Source organism: Numenius arquata, chromosome 2, assembly GCF_964106895.1.
Source record: "Numenius arquata chromosome 2, bNumArq3.hap1.1, whole genome shotgun sequence".
NCBI lineage: Eukaryota > Metazoa > Chordata > Aves > Charadriiformes > Scolopacidae > Numenius > Numenius arquata.
The window spans coordinates 80,014,503-80,035,746 of record NC_133577.1 but is presented as its reverse complement, the minus strand read 5'-3'; the positions used below and the strand labels follow the sequence as shown (position 1 = coordinate 80,035,746).

The following is a 21,244-nucleotide window of genomic DNA, read 5'->3' as shown; positions in this document are numbered from 1 at the left end:
TTAAAATTGCTTTGTGTCTTGTTCTCTTAAAAAGACTAAAAGAGACGAGGAACACAAGCTTGCGAAATCCAACATTGTGAATGATGATGAGGTAGTTCGTATTCCGTTAGCTTTTGCGATGGTCAGGATGATGCAGTGCCTTCCCCAAGAAGTGATGGAAGCCAACCTACCAAGGTAAATCCCGTTGGAGCTACTTAAATGCTGTTCATTGTGTGGGGAATGAGTGCAAGCACCTTTCTCAAGCTGTGGTTACGTACGAGGCTAAATCCAAGAGGGGCATCCTAATGGTCTTTAAATACTTTTTTTGGAAATTCATTTTCCTAGTGATGTTCCCCTCTGTCAGCATTTGACTTCTGTAAAGCTAAGTTTGAAAGTAACTTGGTAAATCCTTAAGTAAGAGCAGAGCTGTGAAGCAAGGTGCAGAGGTGAGGGTGGCAGAGCTGGGGAAAGAGTAATGTATAGAAATAAAGGACAGTCAATAAAATGCCTTGAAGGACAGTAGGTGTGTGTATGACTACAAAGCCTCTCTATGAGGCTGGCTTTGAGTATAGCTCTGGCTGTGAAACAGCCCTGAAAAGCAGCCTCCTGAGCTAGCAGTGTAATTAGTTCTGCTCTGTTTGGGGGTGAACTAAACTCTCTATCTCTGTTTCCAGCATCCTGCTGAAGGTGTGTACGTTTCTGAGGAACAGATTTCAGGAAATTCGAGACATCGCCCGTAACACCCTCACTAAAATCATGGAAGTGTTGGGAGTGAAGTACCTTCTGTACATGTTAAAAGAGATGCAGTCCACTCTCGTCCATGGGTACCAGGTAATGCTGAAATTGTTCTCCTTCTGCTCTCTGTGATTTTGAGGGATTTTTATTTGTTAGGAGGAGAATCCAAAGGGAAATCTCCCATTTTCCGAGGGAAGTGTTGAGGTAAGGAGGTGAAGGATGAGTTCCTGGTTCCAATAAGATTAGTGGAAATCTTTCCAGTAAGGTCCTTAGGACCAAACATCATCCGAGGTGAGTTGCCACAGAGAGTGCACAGACAGGATGTAGTGATAATGCTAATTGAACTCTTGCTTCCTAGATCCAGAGCCAAGACTCTGACTATTAATTTGTCTTTCCACAGTGGTTGGGGTTAATTTTCTGAGTGAATTACCACAGTGGAATAGCATGAATTTCTAGCTGCTGTAACAGTGAAAGCGCCAATTAGCACAGCATAAAAATATCAATAAGAGCATTGGGGAAAGAGGAGATTCCAGCTCTCCTGACAGTGTGTGGAGGGACAGGGATCTTCTTTCTGCCGCTGGGACATGGATTCTCTTCCTCATGGTGATTTTTTTTTTATTACTCCTGTAACGAGAGCTCAAGTTCAGTGTGTGAGTTGTGATGTCTCTGCTATGGGAGTCTCCTCATCTGGTATTATTAAAGATGTTTATGCAGGAGTTTGGAAACACAATCTCTGCTCTTTTTTCCTAGCTCCACGTGCTGACTTTCACCGTGAACCTGTTACTGAAGGGCCTTGCTACCAGGCTCAGTGCTGGTGATTTGGACCCCTGCTTAGATATCCTGATTGAGGTAAAAACTATTCATGATTGAAGGAAAGAGCATCATGAAGTGCTTGGGGCAGGTTCTGGGAGGAAAAGGTTTTGTTTAGATTGTCTTGGACTTGGTGGCAAAACAGAACTGGTTGTGTGGGTACTGCAAAAGAAGGGGACTGTTTTCTGCTGAGGCATCATCAGACCCTTTGTGGAGTAGCAAAGTATCTCTGAGACTGTATCCTGAGCCCTGCATCCTGAGAGGGAATGGGTTCCAGTTTAAGATGCCTAACTATTTTTCCCTGCATTCTAAATGGCTGAGCAAGTCAGCAGACATCTGGTCAATACAGTCCACGGACCCCAGGAGCTGAGCTGGCCACCCAGATGGATTATATTTGGATGTCTTGGTCTGACTGCAGTCCTACTCCTTGTATCACAGTACCACAGAGGGATGCGAGAACAGCGTCCTCATCTGATATGCTCAAACTGGGGTGGTTTATGTTGACAAAGGAAAGGTAGACATGATTTGTGGGAAATCTGGAGAATCTTTTTTTTTTCTGGAGGTGGGGAAAAATAGTGTTGTTCTGCTGCTACTGGAGGAATCTGGCTCTGATTTTCTGCTCTTCTCATTCACTTCTCTTGCCTGATTTCTAAAGATTTTCAACCAAGAGTTGTTTGGGAATGTAGCTGAAGAGAAGGAAGTGAAGGGAATTGTCTCCAAGGTCATGGAAGCACGCAAGAACAAGAGTTTCGATTCCTATGAAATTCTTGGAAAGTTCATAGGAAAGGGCCAGGTGACGAAACTTATTCTGCCACTGAAAGAGGTAAGAAAAGTCAGCCAGAGTCTTTCTTAACTCTGAGCACTCTCAATTCTGTATGCTCTGAAAGAAACTCTAGAACCTCCTGGGGGCTACAGTGAAATTACTTACATAATCCTGCTTCGACTTCCCAATTTTCTTTCAGAAAGCCATATGTACCCAACTTATAAAATGAGACTTTACTATTCATGTCCAGGACAGGGAATGGCATTCTGGGAAGCTTTCAACCCCTGCTAGACAGAAAACATCCCACTATGAGTTCTCTGTGCCCTCTCCCTCTGCCAACTCCTGTTTCCTCTGGAGCTCCAAAGTCCTGCAAGGCTGCTCTGTGCATGAAGGAAATGTCACCAAAATGTGTTTGGGCTCTGTCCACATGCAATAATTGCCTTTTCAGAGATGCACTCAAAAGAGTGCAAGCTCATGCAGAAGTGGAGCCCTGGTTGACTCAGGAGGTCTGAAGTGTCCTGGTGTGTTGATAGGTGGATGGGCTGCAGTCTGAGAAGAGGCTGGACAGAAAGGGAGGGATGTTGGGGCAGAGTTGAGGCAATGGAATGCTGTTCATGTAGAGAACCGGGGACTTAAGGCAGCAGGTGATGAGGGAGGAATTGCTCTGGCTTTTCCCGTGATTTCTGAATACAGATGGCAAATCACTGCCCTCATATTTCCCTCATGACTCTCATGGTTGTGCTTTTGCAGGTTCTGGAGACTACCACAAGCTTGAAGATAGTCCGGAAGGTGCATGAGGCACTGCGTCACATCATGGCAGGACTGATCTTCAATTCAGACATGAACGCAGAATCCCTCCTCCTCCTCAGTCACGGTCTCATCAGTGAAAACTTGCCCCTGCTCACTGAGAAGGCCAAGTGAGTTCCAGGATGTTATCCGGGTGGTCTGTTATCAGTTGGGAGGTTTTCTTACAGAAATGGCAGCTCTCAAATCCAATTCATCAAATGTATGAGGCTTTCCTTGCTTCCATTTGCCTTTTGTTTTCAACGTGAGTGAATTATTTGGGCAGTCAGAGGGCAAGGAGAAAGCTTGGAAACAGGAGTGATCACTTCCTGAACTTACGGAAGTCTGCTCTTGCAAGTGCTCAGGGCCTTCAATGAGGCTTTTTCAGCATCTGGTAAGCTGATATATGCATTTGAGTGTTTGAGTGAAGGAACAAGGGTCAGTGTTTAGGAGGAAGCTGCAGACTGGCTTGTAAAAGGTGTTTGGGGTCCAGGGTATTTTCATGGGATCAGAAACAAAACCATCAGATTTCCTATCCATCTGGTGGTGTCAGTGCTCAGAGCTGGATCTGGATGTTGTGCATTTCCTACGTTATGTAGGCTGGCTTGCTCTTACATAGAGTCTGACAGCTCTTTGCAAGCTTCTTGGAGCAGTTTTTATAAGCCATCAGAAACTGAAATAAATACCAGTAAATGATGCACAGTGAACAGTGGTGGGAGGTGTATTTCCTTGAAGGAACCACCAAACTTTTGTCTGTCCACTGAGAAGAAACAAGTGGGGATGTTATGCAAATCAGCGTGTATTTGTTACCTTCATAATAGTGACATTGTTCTTAAGTCAAAGGGTCCTGTCTGTCATCCTGCTCTCAAGTTTGTTTTATTTCATTGTGTTCCGGCTGTGACCTGCCTTTGCTTCCCATGTGGGTAGCAGCAGAGCACAGTCCAGCTCTCATCACTCCCAACAGCAAGCTGGTTGTGGAGAGGGTTGAAATCCAAATATTCTCCTTTGCCATACGTTGCTTTTCAGAAAAAAAGTTGCCCCTCCTCCGGATCCTCGGCTGCAACCTGAGAGCTGCCTGCTTCTCCAGCCCACCCCCACGAGAGGAGGGCAGAAAGCACGTGTCAGCAGCAGGACTAACACGTACATCTTGGTTGATTCAGGGCTTCGGGTAAGGATCTACTCAGATACAAAGCTTTGCAATCAAAATTTCTAAGAGTATCCAAAGGAAGGTATTCTGAATATATTGTGTTAACAGCCCAGCCACTAGCCTTAACTTTATTTTGCGTGTGGTAACTCCAGTGGTGCCTCTTAGAGAGCTATAAAAAGAGCTTAGTCTGTGTCAGATGTTTGAATGGGGTATGGTATAAATTCTGCTGTAACCTGAAATAAGGTGGGATCTTATTTGACTTACTTGAGTCCCAGCCTGACTTTGAGATGAATGTCCTGTGCTTTCTATACCAGCTGCTGCACATGAGCCTGAAGAGGTCCAAAGTAAATTCTTCTGAGGAGCATGCTTTGGAGATGTTAGACCCTTTCGTTCAGCTGCTTATAGACTGCCTGAAATCCATGGATGTCAAGGTACAGTTCTGAGCTGCGGTCTGTCTGGTTTGTCTGTTCTACTAAGAAGGGTCCTTCCCACAAATGTCATCTTGCAGTTGATGTGCAAGAGAAAAGAAAGCCATCCAGAATCAAACCTGATTTCATAGGTGTGGAGATTGAGTTGTTTGAGGATATGATGTCCCAAGGGGGAGGAAGGGTTGTGGCTGATGGAGGACTGAATGCTCTGCCCCTAGTGCTGCAGGTTCAAGTATGGACAAGGTCTCCTGGAGCATGTTCATACAAGGACTTCGTCAGCTATCTGTGAGGAGGTTCATGAGGTCCTGTGGCTGCTGGGAGTGGTGTTGTCATTAGAGGTGGATCAAAAGAAAGCAGTTACGTCTTTATTTCTAGTGCCATAGACGGCCTCCTTTTTGGGCAGCTTTGGGTGTGAGTGAGCCTAGGAGCCTTAATCCTTGAGTTTGCTGGGAATGAAAGACAGGCCTCATACGCTATCAGGTACCTGAAGCACGGCTTTCAGGTGACCTGGAGTTTTGGCAGAGCAACTTCTATGCCTTGAAGGCACCTCTGTTGCAGAAAGAGTTCCTGCCATCTGCTGAATCAGCACTGTGTTAATGTCTTTACCTGGTAAAATCAAAGTTAGAGAATTAGAGAGTGGCAGATAATGCTTTTAGAACTGAGAAACCCTTTGTATTACATACGAATGGTTTGAAAGATGTTGATTTTGTTAGCTAATTCCTTTTTACCACAGTTGCAGATAGCTTGACCTTGTCTGTAACAGACTGAGAAAAGTGTTCTGTCAGTGTCGTTGAACCCACGTGCTGTCATTTGGCTCTTTCTTACAGGTGATAACTGGTGCACTGCAGTCCTTGGTATGGATTTTAAAGTTCCCTTTGCCTTCTGTCAGTACGAATCTGGAGCCACTGATCAAGCAGCTTTTCCTCTTGCTGAAAGAATTTGCCAAGACAGGAATAGCCAAAGGCCAGAATTTCCACCTGGTTGTGAGCTGTTTCAAAGTAAGTCAGACCCAGCTCTGCCCTTTTCTACTTTAGGATTAACTCTTGTAGAATGAGACTCTTCCAATCGCAGATCCCTTCTGCAGCAGTCCCTGGAGAGGCAGTCTGGAGATCACAAGGTAGTGAGGAAAATGTGGCCTTCCTGATTCTTTCCCAAGTGAAACCTTAGAGAAAGTTACTCCCCAAAAATGCACAGCTTGGATCTGAAGGAGTGTTTTTATAGAGCATATTTGCCTCCTTTCTTCCTTATAACAGTATCTTGTTACCACGGTGTCTTTGGAGAGGCATCAGTTCTGTACTTGAATAGCTTGCTTTTAACATGATTAATTGCAGTAAACCCTTGCAACTGAAGCGAGGCAAGGGAGACAACTAATAGTAGTGATAACTACTCTTTCAGTGTGCAGTGTCTTCCTGTAGATGTCTTCTAAATGCTTTGCTGAATTAATTACAGCTTCATGGTCATAAGAGTAATTCATGCTGAATGCCAGTGCCAGAAGAATTTTCCCCTCTTCCTGGCTGTGTCCCTGCATTGTGGATCATGTCTGTGAGCATCCCCACTGATTTTGAGGACTAGTCTGAATTTGTGCATTTGCCTGTGCTCAGTTTTTGTCTCAGAATTGCCAGCTGAAAGCAAAATGTGGCGAGAGCAGTGTTAGCTGCATGTTTCAGAGAACAGCAGTTTGTCTTTTCAAACCTAAGTGGTATAAACAGTCAGGCTTTGGCGTGGCCTTATGTTTTGTGGCACGGCATGTGTATTGACAATGTGCAATTTGATTTTGTAGTGTGTGACAATACTGGTGAAAAACGCAAAGAGTCAGATAACGAGCAAGCAGCTCCAAGTGTTGCTTGGCTTTGCTGAAGAGGACATTTATGATTCATCGCGCCAAGCCACTGCCTTTGGCCTTCTCAAGGTATTTCTGTGCAGTAGGTGTATGGGGTGTGTGAGCCACTGGAATGACAGTGATTCTGCCTCGTGGTGAAAGGCCCCTCGATCACACATCGGGAGCAGGCCCCAGAATGCTGTTAAGGTGCTCTGTTGCGGGGGTGGGGAGGGGGGGACCAGCAAAGCTTTCCTGTTTGAATTGTAGTCACTATTTTAAATTGTTTGTGAGGCTGTTTTATACACATGCATATGAGGATGTATTTGGGTCTGAGGAAGTTTTTGCTAAAGAATCAACAGCCCTAATCAGTAGATCAGGTATTCTGTGTCCTCCAAAAGAAACAGATATGGATTTGTAAGCCACCTTTTTTCTCTCTCTTTTCTCTCCTCTCTTTTCTCTCCTCTCTTTTCTCTCTCTCTCGTCTCCTCTCTCTTGTCTCTGTTGTTCTAGCTATGTTTGAAGATGTGAAAAAGTCAGTGTTAAAAGTCAGGTCTCATCACCTGAGATCAGTGTATTCCCAGGTACTGCATCTCACCCTGTCAAGCAAATTGATGTGACTCCAGCTGTCCTTTCATTTTTTAGGCTATTTTATCCAGGAAGCTGATTGTGCCTGAAATTGATGATGTGCTGCAGAAGGTTGCCCAGCTGGCCATCACAGGTCAGAGTGAGCCAGTGCGAGTCCAGTGCAGGCAGGTCGGTAGAATGGAATGTTTCTCATCTTGCTTTACTTACAGCAGTCTAACAGGCTGGGAGGCTTAGTGTGGCCATCCCAGCTCTCACAGACATAGAATCATAGAATGGGTTGGGTTGGAAGGGACCTTAAAGAGCATCGAGTTCCAACCCCCCTGCCATGGGCAGGGACACCTCCCACTAGACCAGGTTGCTCAAATGCCCTTCCAGCCTGGTCTTAGCCCTGCTGAACCCCTAACCCAGTTTCTCCTTCCTAACCCAGTTCCCCCTTCTTTACTAATCCTTGTTCCCTTTGTTCCCTGACTGGCTTTAGTTCTTGTGACTGACGCATAGCAGAATTTGCTACGCTATTGCAGACGCAATGGCTTTAAGTCCAGATGGAGAGCAGTGACCAGTGGTGTCCCTCAAGGGTCCGTGCTGGGACCAGTACTGTTTAACATTTTTATCAAAGACATAGACAGAGGGATTGAGAGCACCATCAGCAAGTTTGCAGATGACACCAAGCTGTGTGGTGTTGTCGATACACCAGAGGGATGGGATGTCATTCAGAGGGACCTGGACAGGCTGGAGAGGTGGGCCCAGTTGAACCTCATGAGGTTCAACAAAAGCAAGTGCAGGATTCTGCACCTGGGAAGAAACAATCCTCAATATAAATACAGACTGGGGGATGAGGTATTAAAAAGCAGCCCTGAGGAAAGGGGCTTGGGGGTGCTGATTGACGAGAAGCTGGACATGAGCAGGCAGTGTGCTCTCGCAGCCCAGAAGGCCAATCACATCCTGGGCTGCATCAAAAGAAGTGTTGCCAGCAGATCCAGAGAGGTGATTCTGCCACTTTACTCTGCTCTGGTGAAACCTCACCTGGAGTACTGTGTGCAGGTCTGGAGCCCTCAATATAGAAAGGACATGGACCTGATGGAGCGGGTCCAGAGGAGGGCCACCAAAATGATCAGGGGGCTGGAGCACCTCTCCTATGAGGACAGACTGAGGGAGCTGGGGTTGTTCAGCTTGGAGAAAAGGAGGCTCCAGGGAGACCTCATAGCGGCCTTCCAGTACCTGAGGGGGGCCTACAGGAAGGCTGGAGACAGTCTGTTTACAAAGGCCTGCAGTGACAGGACGAGGGGCAATGGTTTTAAGTTGGAGAAGGGGACATTTAGATTGGATATTAGGAAAAAGTTCTTTACCATGAGGGTGGTGGAGCACTGCAACAAGTTGCCCAGGGAGGTGGTTGAGGCCCCTTCCCTTGAGATATTCAAGGTGAAGCTCGACGAGGCCCTGGGCAACCTGGTCTAGTTGGGGGTGTCCCTGCTGACTGCGGGGAGGTCAGACTAGATGACCTTTGGAGGTCCCTTCCGGCCTGGACCAATCTATGAATCTATGAATTGCAGACTGCTTGCCATGGCCTGCCTTCAGAGAGCTGCTCAGCAGCTGTGACAGTCCATCCTTTGGAGGCTTTTACGCCCATGTAACTAAGAGCCTCTGAATCCCAGCAGAAGAGAACTTGCCACAAAACCATGATTCCTTCCCACTGCTTCCTCCTCCTTTCCAAGCTAAAAGCAACCAAAAGATGGAATTCATTGCTTCGTTTCAGGCATTGGGATACAGGAGCAGCAGGAGCTGTGTGTAACCAAATCTTGCATTTCCATAGTTACAGGACGAATTTTGAAGGATGCAGCATCGCTGTTAAGAGAAGCCTGCCCGATTCAGAGCAATACTCTAAAGACTGATCTGGCAGTTGTCAAAAGCCCGTAGATCCTGTTCCAGGCACGGAGCTTGAGAGCGGTTGTTGGCCCCTAGTGTAACAGGAACTTTCACAGGAGGCAGGGATGATTCTCATAAACTTGCTGCTCCATCTGTTTTCTTCATAACCTTTTTGCAAGCTTTCCTGAATGTTTCTTGTAACTCCTCTGTGTTGGTTTGGTTTTTTTCTTTCCAGATTTACTTAAAATATCTTCTGGACTACCCTCTTGGCGACAAGCTGAAACCCAATTTGGATTTCATGCTCGCACAACTGGAGTGAGTTTATATTCCCAACATCTCTCTCGGAGCAGAACCTTGTTGCTTAAATACGACTTTAGTGGCCACCTAAAGGGCTGTTCATGAGGAGGGGAGGATGTGGCTGAAATCTTGATTTTCCTACCTCTAAAACACTTCCCTTTTTTGGAGATGGGCTATTTGATAAAGCAAGCCCTATTTCTCTCTTTCCCTATTTCAGCCACAGCTGGCTTTGTTTTTTCTCTTCGTAAGCAAAGGTTCTGTTGTTTTCGCAGTGGTTAACCAGCTCCACTGGTTGTGAACCAGGTGAACTGGAAAATCCAGAAGGAATAAGAGAAGGGGTATTTATGTGACTGTTGTCCCATGGCAATGGTCTCACCTACAGTTGCAGGCACAGTTGAGATAACCGTACCAATTCAGCAGGAGCAGCGTGCCTGAAATCTCTTTCTGAGCATGAGCCCACCCTTGCTCAAGGCGACAGTAGCTTACCATGTTCCCCAGCACCGCAGCACAAGTGCAGCTGTAGCTGGAGCCTTTTTTCGTCTGTTTGTCTTTCTGTGCCCATTCTCTGGGAGATGGAGCTGATGGGCCTGTTGCTTAAGTATCAGACCAGGTCTGGTAGCTGTTGTAGAAAGATCCCTGTTTCTGTGTGTTGCTGGCATTGGCCATTCTTGTAAATTGTTGGCAACTATAGAGTATCAACCCAGCCCTAATCATTAATCATTTCCTTGCAGGTATGAGTATGAAACTGGAAGGGAATCTGCGCTGGAGATGATTGCGTACCTCCTTGACGTGTTCCCAAAGGTAACAAGCACCCCTTGGTGTTCCAAGCATCAAGCAGTTACTGTGGCTTGCAGTAACAGCATTTTCAGAGCACTTTATTTTGGGAGCACTTGGTAGTTCCTATTATCTCTTATCATGAGCAGAACGTTCACTTATCTCCAAAGAACCTGGCTTTGCTCCAAAAGAGAAATGACATGCTGGGAAGTCTGCAGTACTTCTTTATCTAACGTGCTCAGTCTGCAAGTAAAATAAAGCTCTGTCAGCTGGAGTTTGGATAAACTTGATGGTGATTTATGCCAGGAAGAAACACAATCAGTTTGGGAAATGGAGTATGAATAGAAAATGAACTCTAGAGTTTTCTCATTGTGGGTTTTTTTTTAACATTCATGAGGGCTGTTGTTGACTGAACTGATATGTGATGTACCATATCTATTTTGTTGGCCTGACTGCAGGGGGAGGGCTTCTCAGTGGGGCGGATCAAAATGAAAGCTGAAAAATAAGCGTGCGTCTGTGCAAGATAACATACACAAAATGCTAGGCTGCCTCGAAGCTCTGCAGCTGGAGCTTGACCGAGCAATCAAGAGACTGAGAGAAGCGCAATCAAGCAAGATTTTGGGAGGAAGGAAGAGAAATTCTGCACAGTAAGCTGTGCTGCACCACTGCCTGATTAGATTTAGTATCTCAGCTTCGTTCCAGGCAACTCTGTAAAGTAGCAAAGAGCTGCTCTCTCTGGAAGAAGGTCCTTTGGGCTGATTGCTGCAGTGCTGAGGCACTTGTGCCTGTTTCAGTGAGAGCTGGTCGTGAAGATGCCCTTGAAGGTTTGACGCTCTTGTTGCTGTCCCAGGGACACGTTAGTGAGTAAGAGCAGGGCTGGGGCTCCTGTATACTCCCTGTATGCTCCCACAGCTGGATCATCCCATCCTTTTGGACCCTGCTCAGAACTGACATTGTTCCTATTTGCATTGTAACAAATACCTCTCTTTTTCCCCTTCAGATGCTAGAAGCTCCCCAGGGATGTGCGGTTGACTAATGGTTGCTTCTTTCTAGGATCTCCTCCACAAATACTGCGGGCTGTTTTTCCTTTCTCTCTGTATGATGATGATAAATGATGACTCTGCCAAATGCAAAAAGATGGCGGCCTTGACGTGTAAATCTCTGCTCAGTAAGATAAGCAGCGAAAAACAAGACCTGATGTTTTCGCTGGTCACAGAGTGGTTTCACAGCAAGAAGGTATTCTTTGGTCTTTTCACCTGCCATGTCTGAACTCTGTTTGGGGGCTGATTAAGGCAAATGAGAGAATGCTGATACCAGGTGGATTGGTGGGTTTAGTTGTACCTGACTTAGTTTTAGGAAAGGAGTATGGGCAAGAGTCAGCTTAGAACAAAGGCTCTTTAAAGCTGTGCTCAGTGCTGAAGAGCAAGAAATGGCATAGCTTCATAAAGCTGCACAAATGTAGGGAACTGCTACCACTGTAGGTCAGCCTAAAGACTTCCCAGCTGCGTTGCAACCATCTTCCAGGCCTCCCATTTTGATCTGAGTGCCTGGGTGTTTAGCTATTCTGAAACTGGATTTAGGTTCGGTCCCTCTGTACTAGCGGAGTAAGTGTTCTTCAGCACTTCATCCTTTTCATCTCTATTATGGTCAGTTCTGATTTATAGCTGTGAGCTGCCTCTTAACATTGTGAGGAATCTAAGAGCGCAAAGTGGGCCCCAGAGCTTTGCATCTGGGAACCGGGCTGGAAAAGGCCTTTCACCATTCAGTTTTAGGGTGTGTGTTTCCAGGGACAACTTGTGCTGCCAGGTGCTTTTGTGCCTAGCTGACATCTCCTTCTCAATAGTACTCTGAAAACTAGCTTCTGTTAAGACGCCGTTGCTACAGGCAAAAGTAGAAGTGGCTGCCAGCTCCTGCATGTGGGAGCTGCAGGATTTGGTCATCAACAGGTAACAAGGGGTGTTACTCTTTCTGTTGGCAGAGCTCACACAGGAGATTGGCTGCCCAGGCATGCGGTTTGTTTGTTGAAGTGGAGGGAGTAATGTTTGAACGGCGTCTTGAAGCTGTCCTCACCTTGATTGAAAAAGAAATCAACCCAGTTAAATTTGAAGATGTAAGTAATTTTTCCCATGTGTGAGGTTTGGGGAAGGAGAATTAAGAAAACGAAAAAAGAGAAGAAGTGTGGGGAGAGATTTAACTGTTGGACCTACCATTTGGGACTGAGGAAAGACAGGAAACAGACACATTTGTTCTGAAGGAGACCTCACTGACCTAGAACTATATTTTTTTGTTTGTAAGGCCAAATTTGGTATCATGTGTCACAATACAAGGGGCAAAGGAACTTTGCAAAGCCACCTGGCCTGAGCCTGTAGCCATATTGTGTAACCAGCAGATATATTGCTCCTTGCTCAGGCCTTTATCAAGATCTCTGTGGGTGGAAGGGGTTCTTGAGACAGCCCTGGAGACTCAGGCTTTTGGTCTTTACCTGTGTGACTTGGTGGGTTGACAGCATGCAGCAGTATGCATGTCAAGGTAGCTTTCCCTGCTTCTGGTCTTTCCTGTGGTGGCAGGAGAGGAGGGACACCTGCTTTCTTTGTTTAAAGTGCAGTTATAAAAGCCACGATCAGAAGGAATGGCAGGGTGCACAGGTAGCACTGGGATAGGTTAGAATCTGTTTAGTTGGAAAACAACCTAACAACCACACTGAAAACATCCGTTTAACTGGGAAACATGTCTGCTTGCTGCAGAGATTTGTGTAAATGTGGAGGAGTCAGGAGAGCATCGCTTGGGACCGTCTGCTTTGTTCAGTGTTACCTACAGCTTTAACTTTCAAAGGAGTTCCATTAACTCAGAATAACGAGGATGCCTCAGATTCTGCTTGGCGTGTGATAATCCCAAAGGGATCTCAGTCACTGTGCCTGGGGAGCAGCCACGTATGTTACTAATGTGCGAGGGGAACATGCTGAACAAGAGAGGAGAGCCTCAGGGTTTGTAAGTTGGCAAGAGATGAAAATAAAATACCTGCAGTGAGGAGAAATTCAGTGTAATCACCCCCTGTGCTGCCACACGTAGGTGAAGCGCTGACTAGTTATATCAAGGCAGCTGGTGGTTGCAGGGGGGGGTGAGGACCTGAAGGCAATTTAGTAAAACATGGTGCACACAGTGTTGTCATAACAACGTGGGGCTTCCCAGGTGACACAGGCAAATCTGAGCTCAGCTTGGCTCTAATAACGAGAATCAAATGTGCACAAATACATCTATTGACATAAACAATATACACTGTGTAATTGCTTGCATTTAGAAACCCAAGAGTTTGTTCCAGTAACATCTGTATAAAAAACCCGGAATGATTGCAGTAATAATCTCTCCTGCAGAGGATCGGTCTCCAGGAGAAATGCTTTAGTGGAGCTGCTTCTCTTCTGTTTATTTTGGGAGTTGGGTAGAAGTCAGTCTTCTGTTCCTTTGGAGGTTTGATCCAAAATTTATCTAGGGGGGTAAATAAGCACTGTCTTCAGGTTCTCATATGCATCTTTCTTGACTTGCTGATTTTATTAGATAACTGAAGAGGAGGAGGAGAAGGCTGCAGATAGGCTGTTATTCAGCTTTCTTGTGCTGGTGACAAAGATAATCACAGAGTGCAACTTGATTCAGTTAACCAAGAACAGTGATGTTGTGAGCAATATCTGGGGTAAGTATCAAGAATTGTTACGGCTGAATTACAAAGATAATTCTTTGTGTGCCGTGTAGTTTTTTGCACCCTAATATCATAGAGTCACGGAATGGTTCAAGTTGGAAGGGACCAACCCACTGCCATAGGCAGGGACACCTTCCGCTAGACCAGGTTGCTGCCGCTAGACCAGGTTGCTGAAAGCCCCATCCAGCCTGGCCTTGAACACCTCCAGGGATGGTGCATCCACAACTTCTCTGGGCAACCTGTTCCAGTGTCTCACCACCCTCACAGTAAAGGGTGAAAGAAAAAAAAGAAAAAGAAAGAAAAAAAATTTCTTCCTAATATCTGATCTAAATCTTCCCTCATTCAGTTTAAAACCGTAACCCCTCATCCTATCACTACACTCCCTGATAAAGAGTCCCTCCCCATCTTTCTTGTAGGCTCCCTTTAGGTACTGGAAGGCTGCTAATATAAACAACTGAACTTTGTTGTACAAGGTTTTCATGCTACAAACTACATCACAGTTACTGGGCAGTGAAAGAGAAGATGTTATGGAAAAGGTTACGTGGCTGATGAAAACAACACACCCTCTGTCTCAATTGCTGGGAAGTATTTTCTAATATCCCAAGAGCTAAAAGTTGCAAACTATTGCATGTTTGACCATAATTACATCCTCTTGGATGAAAACCTCCCATTCTCCTGGGAAGATGAGATTTTCTTGATGAGATCATACATACCAGCCAGCAAGCGATGACACATGGTAATAGTTCTGTAAATACTGTGTCTGCCAGGATGTTAAGGCCTGGAGGTTATTTGATTCCAGCAATTTCCCTATGAGTGAGATTGTACAATGTCGAGCTGCCTTATTGGCATTTTGTTGCTTTGGTTTTAATTGCTTCATTTGCTGCTATTGGAAGGCCTGGATCTGGCTGGTTAATGTCTTCGAAGAGTTCAGCCTGCCCAGGTGCCTTTAGTGAGATAACCCTCGTAAATCCTGGATTGCTTGGTGATGTGCAGCTTGGGCAGAGGCGAGGCAAGAGGGCAACTCCATCTCTTCTCTGAAGCCTCCTCAGCCTCCATCCACGGGTTCAATCTGACCCTCTGCAGCAGGGCCTGCTCACCCAAGTCTCACAGCAGCTGATCCCCAAATATCATTGGCAGATGAGCCGTGGCACTGAGTCCCTGAGGGACCATAGTTGCTGCAGAAACACAGCTTGTTGGCCAGGACCAGAAAAAGTGTCTTTTTTTGCCATGCCCAATTTTCCTGCCCAGTTGTCATCACTTTCCAGCAGTTGGCCCTGTCTTTGGATGTTTGGAAGTCCTGTGGATGCATTTAAGAATGCCTGGTCACCATGGGGACATTAGGCTACTTGTAGCTTTTTGCCACTCTCTGCTTTGGCTAGATAGAGTTGCTAGGAAGTCTTTGATTATGTTCTGAGCAGATAGATGAGCACAGTTAATTTCCTTCACCTTTTTATTGTGGTAGTTCTTGGAGGGACCTGGTTCTTTTTTGGCTCCCGCTGGACCAGCTCCTGTGCTGAAAGAGGTTTTCTTTCCCCCAGGTCATGTCCAGTCTCACCTGTGGTATCCTCACAGCTGGGTCTGGCTGACAGCTACTGAGATCTTTGGCTTGTTGTTTGCATCTTACAAGCCAGAAGAGCTTGTCAACAAGTGGAGGGAAAGAAAGGCAGGGAAGAGGAAAAAAATGTCAGTAGAGCTGTCGGCTTCCACAGTCTTCTTGACTGCTCAACTGGACAAAAAGGTAATGATGTCTATACTACTCCTTCCCTCCTTCCCTATGTCCATTCCCTGGCTGGGACATAAAAACAGTGTTATAGTTTGGCATGCACATTTTATCTCTCAGTTGCTTGTCTGCTGCCTAATACTGATCCTTAAAGCATTTGAGGAGGTGTCTCTGCTGCCGGGAGGGGGCTTCTCTGGGGTTTTATTCTCAGCAGCACAAAGATTCCCCTCTAGGCTGCAAGATGCAGGCAGAAGTTGTGCTGAGCCAATCCTTTAGCCTCCCCTCGGAACTGCCTTTGGTGACTGCAAAACACTGCTTTTGGTTTCTGCTACTGACTGCCTTTCATGGAGTCGTTTCCTTTTCCTTTTTCCTCTCCCCAGATGAAGGAACTCGTGTTTGCATTCTGCCATCAGCTGCAGTCCAAGTTCCTGGACGTGTCTCTGGGAGAACAGGTAAGAGCAGGAGCGGGTCTGGGGCTGCAGGAGGGCATGGAGTAGGCCCTGGACCATGAGGGAGTGTTATGTCCTAGTTGGGACAGCAGCGCTGCTGGCTGGTGGTGGCCTGGGGCAGCTGCTCTGTGCTGAGGGCATCTGAGCAGGTGCATATCTCAGAGGGGCCCAGAGAAGTCCCCCTTTGTGGCGTCAGGGCTGGAAGGGCTTGAGGGGTGGCAGGGACAGAAGGGGAGGCACCATGTGGGGCAGGACTGGGGTCTCTTCTGTCAGGGAGAGTCTGACTCTGCAGCCCAGACTGGAGCAGGCTGAACAGCCAGATCCTGGAGCGGGCATCCAGGTATCTCGAGCTAGTTCCCTGCAGCTGCGCTGGAGCCCTGGCTGTTTGCTGGGAGCATTTAGTCCAGCTTTATGCTGTTGCTTGAAGGTCTGACTCCCCAGTGAACCTGGTCAGAGATTTCCTTGTGGAGAGGCAGGGGCTGCTAGAGGTGGGGAAGACAAAAGGAGCAGCCCTGCCTTAGAGGGTGCTGAAGCCTAAACAGCATGGTCGCTCATGGGGAAAGATTCTCCCAAGCTACGGGATACTGAAGTGGGCCTTCCTCTTAGGAGCACAGGGGATGAACCTGTTAGAGCCTCCTGGGTTGGCCAGTTCCTCTTTCAGATCTAGCCCTGGGCACAGCTGGTGCTGACACTGGGGGAACCCACAGTGACTGACTACTCTTTTTTACACTTCAGGTTATAAAGAATTTGCTTTTTGTGGCAAAAGTTGTTTACTTGCTAGTCCCTGCCTCAGAGGAAGGTAAAGAGGCTGAAGGAGAACTCGTCTGTGAGGTGGAAGAGCAGGAGGCCTCAGAAGATGAAGAGAAAGACCTTGCTGCTCAAGGAGAGGGAGAAAGAGAGGACACAGAAGAGAAAGGCCAGCCAGCCACATTGCTGTGGTTAATGAAGAAGCTCTCCCTCATGGCAAAGCGAGAAGCAGCATATTCCCCAAAGGTCCCTTTAAAGGTAAGAACAGGGTTAAACCAACTGTTTTTCATGTGGTAGGCACTTGCACAGGAGAGTGCTGCTCTGGCTCGTTGCTTCCAGGAGACCAGTTTAGAGAATGCTGGGAGCTGGTGCTGAAGTGGGGATTAGTAGGTGCCAAAGAAACGAGCAGCGTTTCAGTTTGGGGTTCTCAGGAACGGCTCGTGCCAGTCTGCTGCTCCTTGCTGTTGCTTCAAGCCCTTGTGTGGGGTGGCAGAGGGGTGGGAAGGCCAAAGGCACCAAGCTGAAGGGGACAGAGCCCTGCCTTTGAAAGCCCAAGAGCGCTGGGTTTATGCAGGCAGGGGAATGGCAGTGGGGAGTCACTTGCTAGAAGAAGGGGAGGGTGTGGGAAAGCGTCAGGAAAAGTGCTGTGGTCCCCCGTGGTGCGGACTTAGAGAGGTTGAGCTTTCATGTCTTCAGCTGCCTCAGTACGGGACAGTGAGAACAAGCCTGTTGTTCAGAGTGTTAATGGCTGCCAACCCGGTGAAGTCACAGCTCACATGATTACAGATCCCATGGGGTGGTGTCTCATCTAAAGGCTCCACTTGGCTGCAGTAAGACCTTGTAACAGCAGCGAGCTTCTGACTCGGGTGTCTGAAACGGGGCCTTGGACGCTGAAGAGTGATGCGCAGCACTCTGGTGGCACTGCAGCCAGGCACTTCCCTCCCAACCTTCCTTACTTCGTGTCCCACACGCTCCTTTTCAGAGAAGCTGCATCTTTAAGTTCCTGGGAGCAATCTCAGTGGATCTGGGGAAAGACAGGATCAAGCCGTACCTTCCAACGATCCTCACTCCGCTCTACAGGGAGCTGAACAGCACCTACGCAGAGCAAGGTAAGGGATTTCCCTCACAAAGACCCGCAAAGAGGAAAGTGTGTCAGAGCTCTGCCGCGGCACAAATCACCGCCTGTCACTCCTTGTGTCTGTTGAGGCAGAGATGCCATAATCAGTGAATTTCACCGTCTTGCAGTTGAACCAGGAGAGGAGGAGGAGAGTGTTAGACAGCTGGAACAAAATCCTCTATGTTGACAAAGAAAAAAGACTGGACTAAAAATGTGGAAACGGGTAAAGCTTGAGCATATGATGTAGTGGAAAAAGTGTAGTGATGAAGGGTGGTGGACTCATGGTGGCAGGACTGATGGAGTCCTTGCTGAGGAGAGGAAGAGAGTGGGTGTTAAGGAAGCCAGAACAAGGCTGTTGCTAAGTGCCATGGTTTTGGAATTGCCTTGTTAGATCTGCTGAAAGGCTTAGGGGCATGAAGATCCCATGCCCTATGGTTAATAGCGTGTTTCAGTTTTAATGTAAAACAGGGTGTGTTTTATGGCAGCTCGTGTTACTGTAGAGCAAGGGACTGCATGAGTTGGAGTCTCCGCTTTGGTGGTTGCTTGATGTTTTCCCCAAGTTCTCCCTTCTAAAATAGAGAAAATGACTTCTAGCGTGTGCCATCTGTGCGTGGTGACAGAAAGAAAGGAACGTTTGCAGGCAGGGGATGAGAGCTGCACGTGGGGTGGGGTGGGCAGGCCTCCCTACGCCTATGGAACTGCGCACAGAACTTCTCCCTTCCTCCTGAAGGAGGCCAGGTCGCGCTGTCCTGCCAGACACTACCTGGGCAGCACCACTTGTCCCTCCTTGAAGATCCATGTTTGTTTAAAAGATCTTAAGAAGTCGTGCCTGGTGGGGGAAAGACAAACCAACTTCCTGTTTAACATGAGAGACTCTTGGCTTAAGACTTAAGGAAGACACTGGTGTTAAGATAGTTCACGGAAATGTGTTAAGTCGAGCAAAATCCAATGGCAGGAAAAAAAACCAGACAACAAACCAAAAAAGAGTTCTATTACCCTAAATCTGTGGTTTGTATATGCCGTGAAAATTCAGTACGTGGCACTGGGTCCCCACATCTCAGAAAGGGTACAAAGGAAGGGAAATAACTTGGAGGAGGGCAGTAACAGCATTCTAGGTAAGGAACAGCTGCCTTGGCTACCTTTTTTTTCTTTACCTAAGCAAGTAAAAGCCTTGGAAAAGATATGGTAGAGATTGACAGTATTGGGAGTGGATAGAGATCTACTTTCTGCTTTCTCTGCCAGCACAAGAACCAGTGGCCTTCAAGTGATGTTTCAGAAGAACTGCAGAGCTGTTTTTTCACAGGATAGGGGGTGTAGACCCAGGGAATGTCACTGAAGGAGACTGTGGAGGCAAGCAGCTTACACAAGCTTCTCTGGAGGCTGTACAGGCACTTGGAAGAGGGATCTGTTGGAAGACCGAGAGAAACATTTACCCTGCTTTCCCTTAGTGTCTCTTTGTAGCCCTTTTTTCCTCCCCAGCATCTTTTCTTTCAGTGATTGTAGTTAATATATTGTAACTAACTAGTGATCCTAACCATTAAGCCAGTCCTTATTGTGTGTACTGGACAGAGGAGATGCTGACTGACAAGGTGGAATCATCTCTATGTCCAACAAAGCCTCTTCCAGAAGAGCCCTGGTGGCTATATACAGGAAACCACTTTTAATAACCATTATCCTTCTGAAAAAAAACTTTTGCTTCTCAAGAGCATTATTTGTTTTTGTTTGCCTGTGTGAAGTGGCACTTGCAGTTTTCTGGGAGGGCTGGTGAAGAACCAGCAGGTTTCACAAGCACTTTTGCTCTTGTCTCTACAGTCTGTTGGACAAGATGAATTGCTCCAGTCGTCCTTTAGTAACGAAAGGGCTTATTGGGCTTGTTGCTTTCATTCCATGTGCTGAAAAGATTAAGCAAGTTAATTTTGTTTGTTTTATTAGATCCAACACTGAAGAACCTTTCCCAAGAAATCATAGAACTGCTCAAGAAGTTGGTTGGACTGGAGGCTTTTTCGCTTGCCTTTTCTTCTGTGCAGAAACAGGCCAATCAGAAAAGAGCGATGAGGAAAAAGCAAAGGGCTTTGCAGGTAAGATTCTGCTTTCTCTTCTCTGGGAAAAAGAAATGGGGTTTCTCTAAAGGCTTGAGACCTGACCGGGAAGGTGAGTTCGAGGAGACACTTCATCCCAAATTGGGACAGTTTTCATTGTTTCATTTCTGAACCTTCACAATAAGCTGTTGAAGATCAGCCCCTTGGGCAAGTTCTTGGGCAGCAGGGATGCTGTGCTTTCCCGCTGACCTGAAGAGCGGTGGTAAACTGGGCAGAGCAGCCAGAATTCCCTTGGCTTTGAGGAGCTGAGAAAACCCCTGCCTTATCTCACCAGTCACCACTTTCTTAGGAAGTACCTGATGTCAACAGGGACAGTTGCTAATTGTAACTAAATAAACAAAACGTATTTTTTTTTCACTAGACTGTAGCAAACCCTGACATTGCTGCGCGGAGGAAGCTGAAGAGACATAAGAATAAAGCAGAAACCAGGAAGAGAAAAATAGAATTCCTGCGCCCTGCCTACAAGGCCAAGAGACCTCGAAGTCACGCACTGAAAGATTTAGCAATGGTGGAATAAAAAAGGCTTTTCCTTCCCAGAGGATTAATTTATAAAAAGTAATTTCAAGCTAAAGAACTAAAAAGTATTTACATATTATAATTGTATTTATTAGTATTTTTTCATGTCCTGTTTTTCATCTAGGATCTTAAAGAAAACCTTTTGAATTCTTTTTCCAAACCTGTATATTTTACCAGAGCATGTACAGTTGAATGGACAACCACCATGATTTTTTTATATTAAATTTTACTTCATTTTTAGAAGATGGCTTACGTGATGACTGTGAACATCCTAGCTCCTGGAGGGAAAACAATCTGCCTCCTGCCTTTGATTTGCCTTTCGGTTTCTGTAGCAATACTGAGCAACTGAACTGCCATTTCTGGCTAAGCTGAGAGTATAGGAATAACAGCTCACGAAGGTGGAAGTTAAGTTCAAATTATGGCCCTGGCCCGTAAGGGCAGTAGATGGCTACTGAAGACTTTTATTTTCCTTTCAGAAAACCAATGCTTGAGGTACAGTATTTAGCTCTGTTGCTGTACTTCGTTCTAACAGCATATCTACACTGAAGGATTCTGAAGTACAACACCATCACAGAATGATATGGGGTTGGAAGGGACCTCTGGAGATCATCTAGTCCAACTCTCCCTGCCAGAGCAGGTTGCACAGGAACATGTGCAGGCGAGTTTTGAACTTCTCCGGAGACGGAGACTCCACCACCCCCCTGGGCAGCCTGTTCCAGGGCTCTGCCACCCTCGAAGTGAAGAAGTTCCTCCTCGTGTTCAGATGGAACTTCTTATGTTCAAGTTTGTGCCCGTTACCTCTTGTCCTGTCACTGGGCACCACTGAAAAAACACTGGCCCCTTCCTCTTGACACCCACCCTTTAAGTATTTATAGGCGTTGATCAGATCCCCCCTCAGTCTTCTCCAGACCCAAGTCCCTCA

At 46.6% G+C, this 21,244-nt stretch overlaps 1 protein-coding gene across 1 annotated transcript in view; it reads left to right on the top strand.

Annotated features, from left to right (window-relative positions):
• Positions 1–20,561, top strand: part of UTP20 (UTP20 small subunit processome component) — a 65,263-nt gene extending 44,702 nt beyond the window's left edge. The window contains exons 42-62 of the mRNA XM_074166786.1: positions 35–174; positions 654–810; positions 1,465–1,563; positions 2,180–2,347; positions 3,038–3,204; positions 4,097–4,238; positions 4,532–4,648; positions 5,473–5,643; positions 6,426–6,554; positions 7,107–7,217; positions 9,148–9,227; positions 9,941–10,010; positions 11,037–11,219; positions 11,962–12,093; positions 13,536–13,668; positions 15,213–15,412; positions 15,775–15,846; positions 16,579–16,848; positions 17,573–17,699; positions 19,640–19,785; positions 20,168–20,561. Coding sequence (XP_074022887.1) covers positions 35–174; positions 654–810; positions 1,465–1,563; positions 2,180–2,347; positions 3,038–3,204; positions 4,097–4,238; positions 4,532–4,648; positions 5,473–5,643; positions 6,426–6,554; positions 7,107–7,217; positions 9,148–9,227; positions 9,941–10,010; positions 11,037–11,219; positions 11,962–12,093; positions 13,536–13,668; positions 15,213–15,412; positions 15,775–15,846; positions 16,579–16,848; positions 17,573–17,699; positions 19,640–19,785; positions 20,168–20,323 — 2,970 coding nt within the window. The 3' untranslated portion in view covers positions 20,324–20,561. The remainder of the gene's footprint in view (positions 1–34; positions 175–653; positions 811–1,464; positions 1,564–2,179; positions 2,348–3,037; positions 3,205–4,096; positions 4,239–4,531; positions 4,649–5,472; positions 5,644–6,425; positions 6,555–7,106; positions 7,218–9,147; positions 9,228–9,940; positions 10,011–11,036; positions 11,220–11,961; positions 12,094–13,535; positions 13,669–15,212; positions 15,413–15,774; positions 15,847–16,578; positions 16,849–17,572; positions 17,700–19,639; positions 19,786–20,167) is intronic.
• Positions 20,562–21,244: the final 683 nt, after the last annotated feature.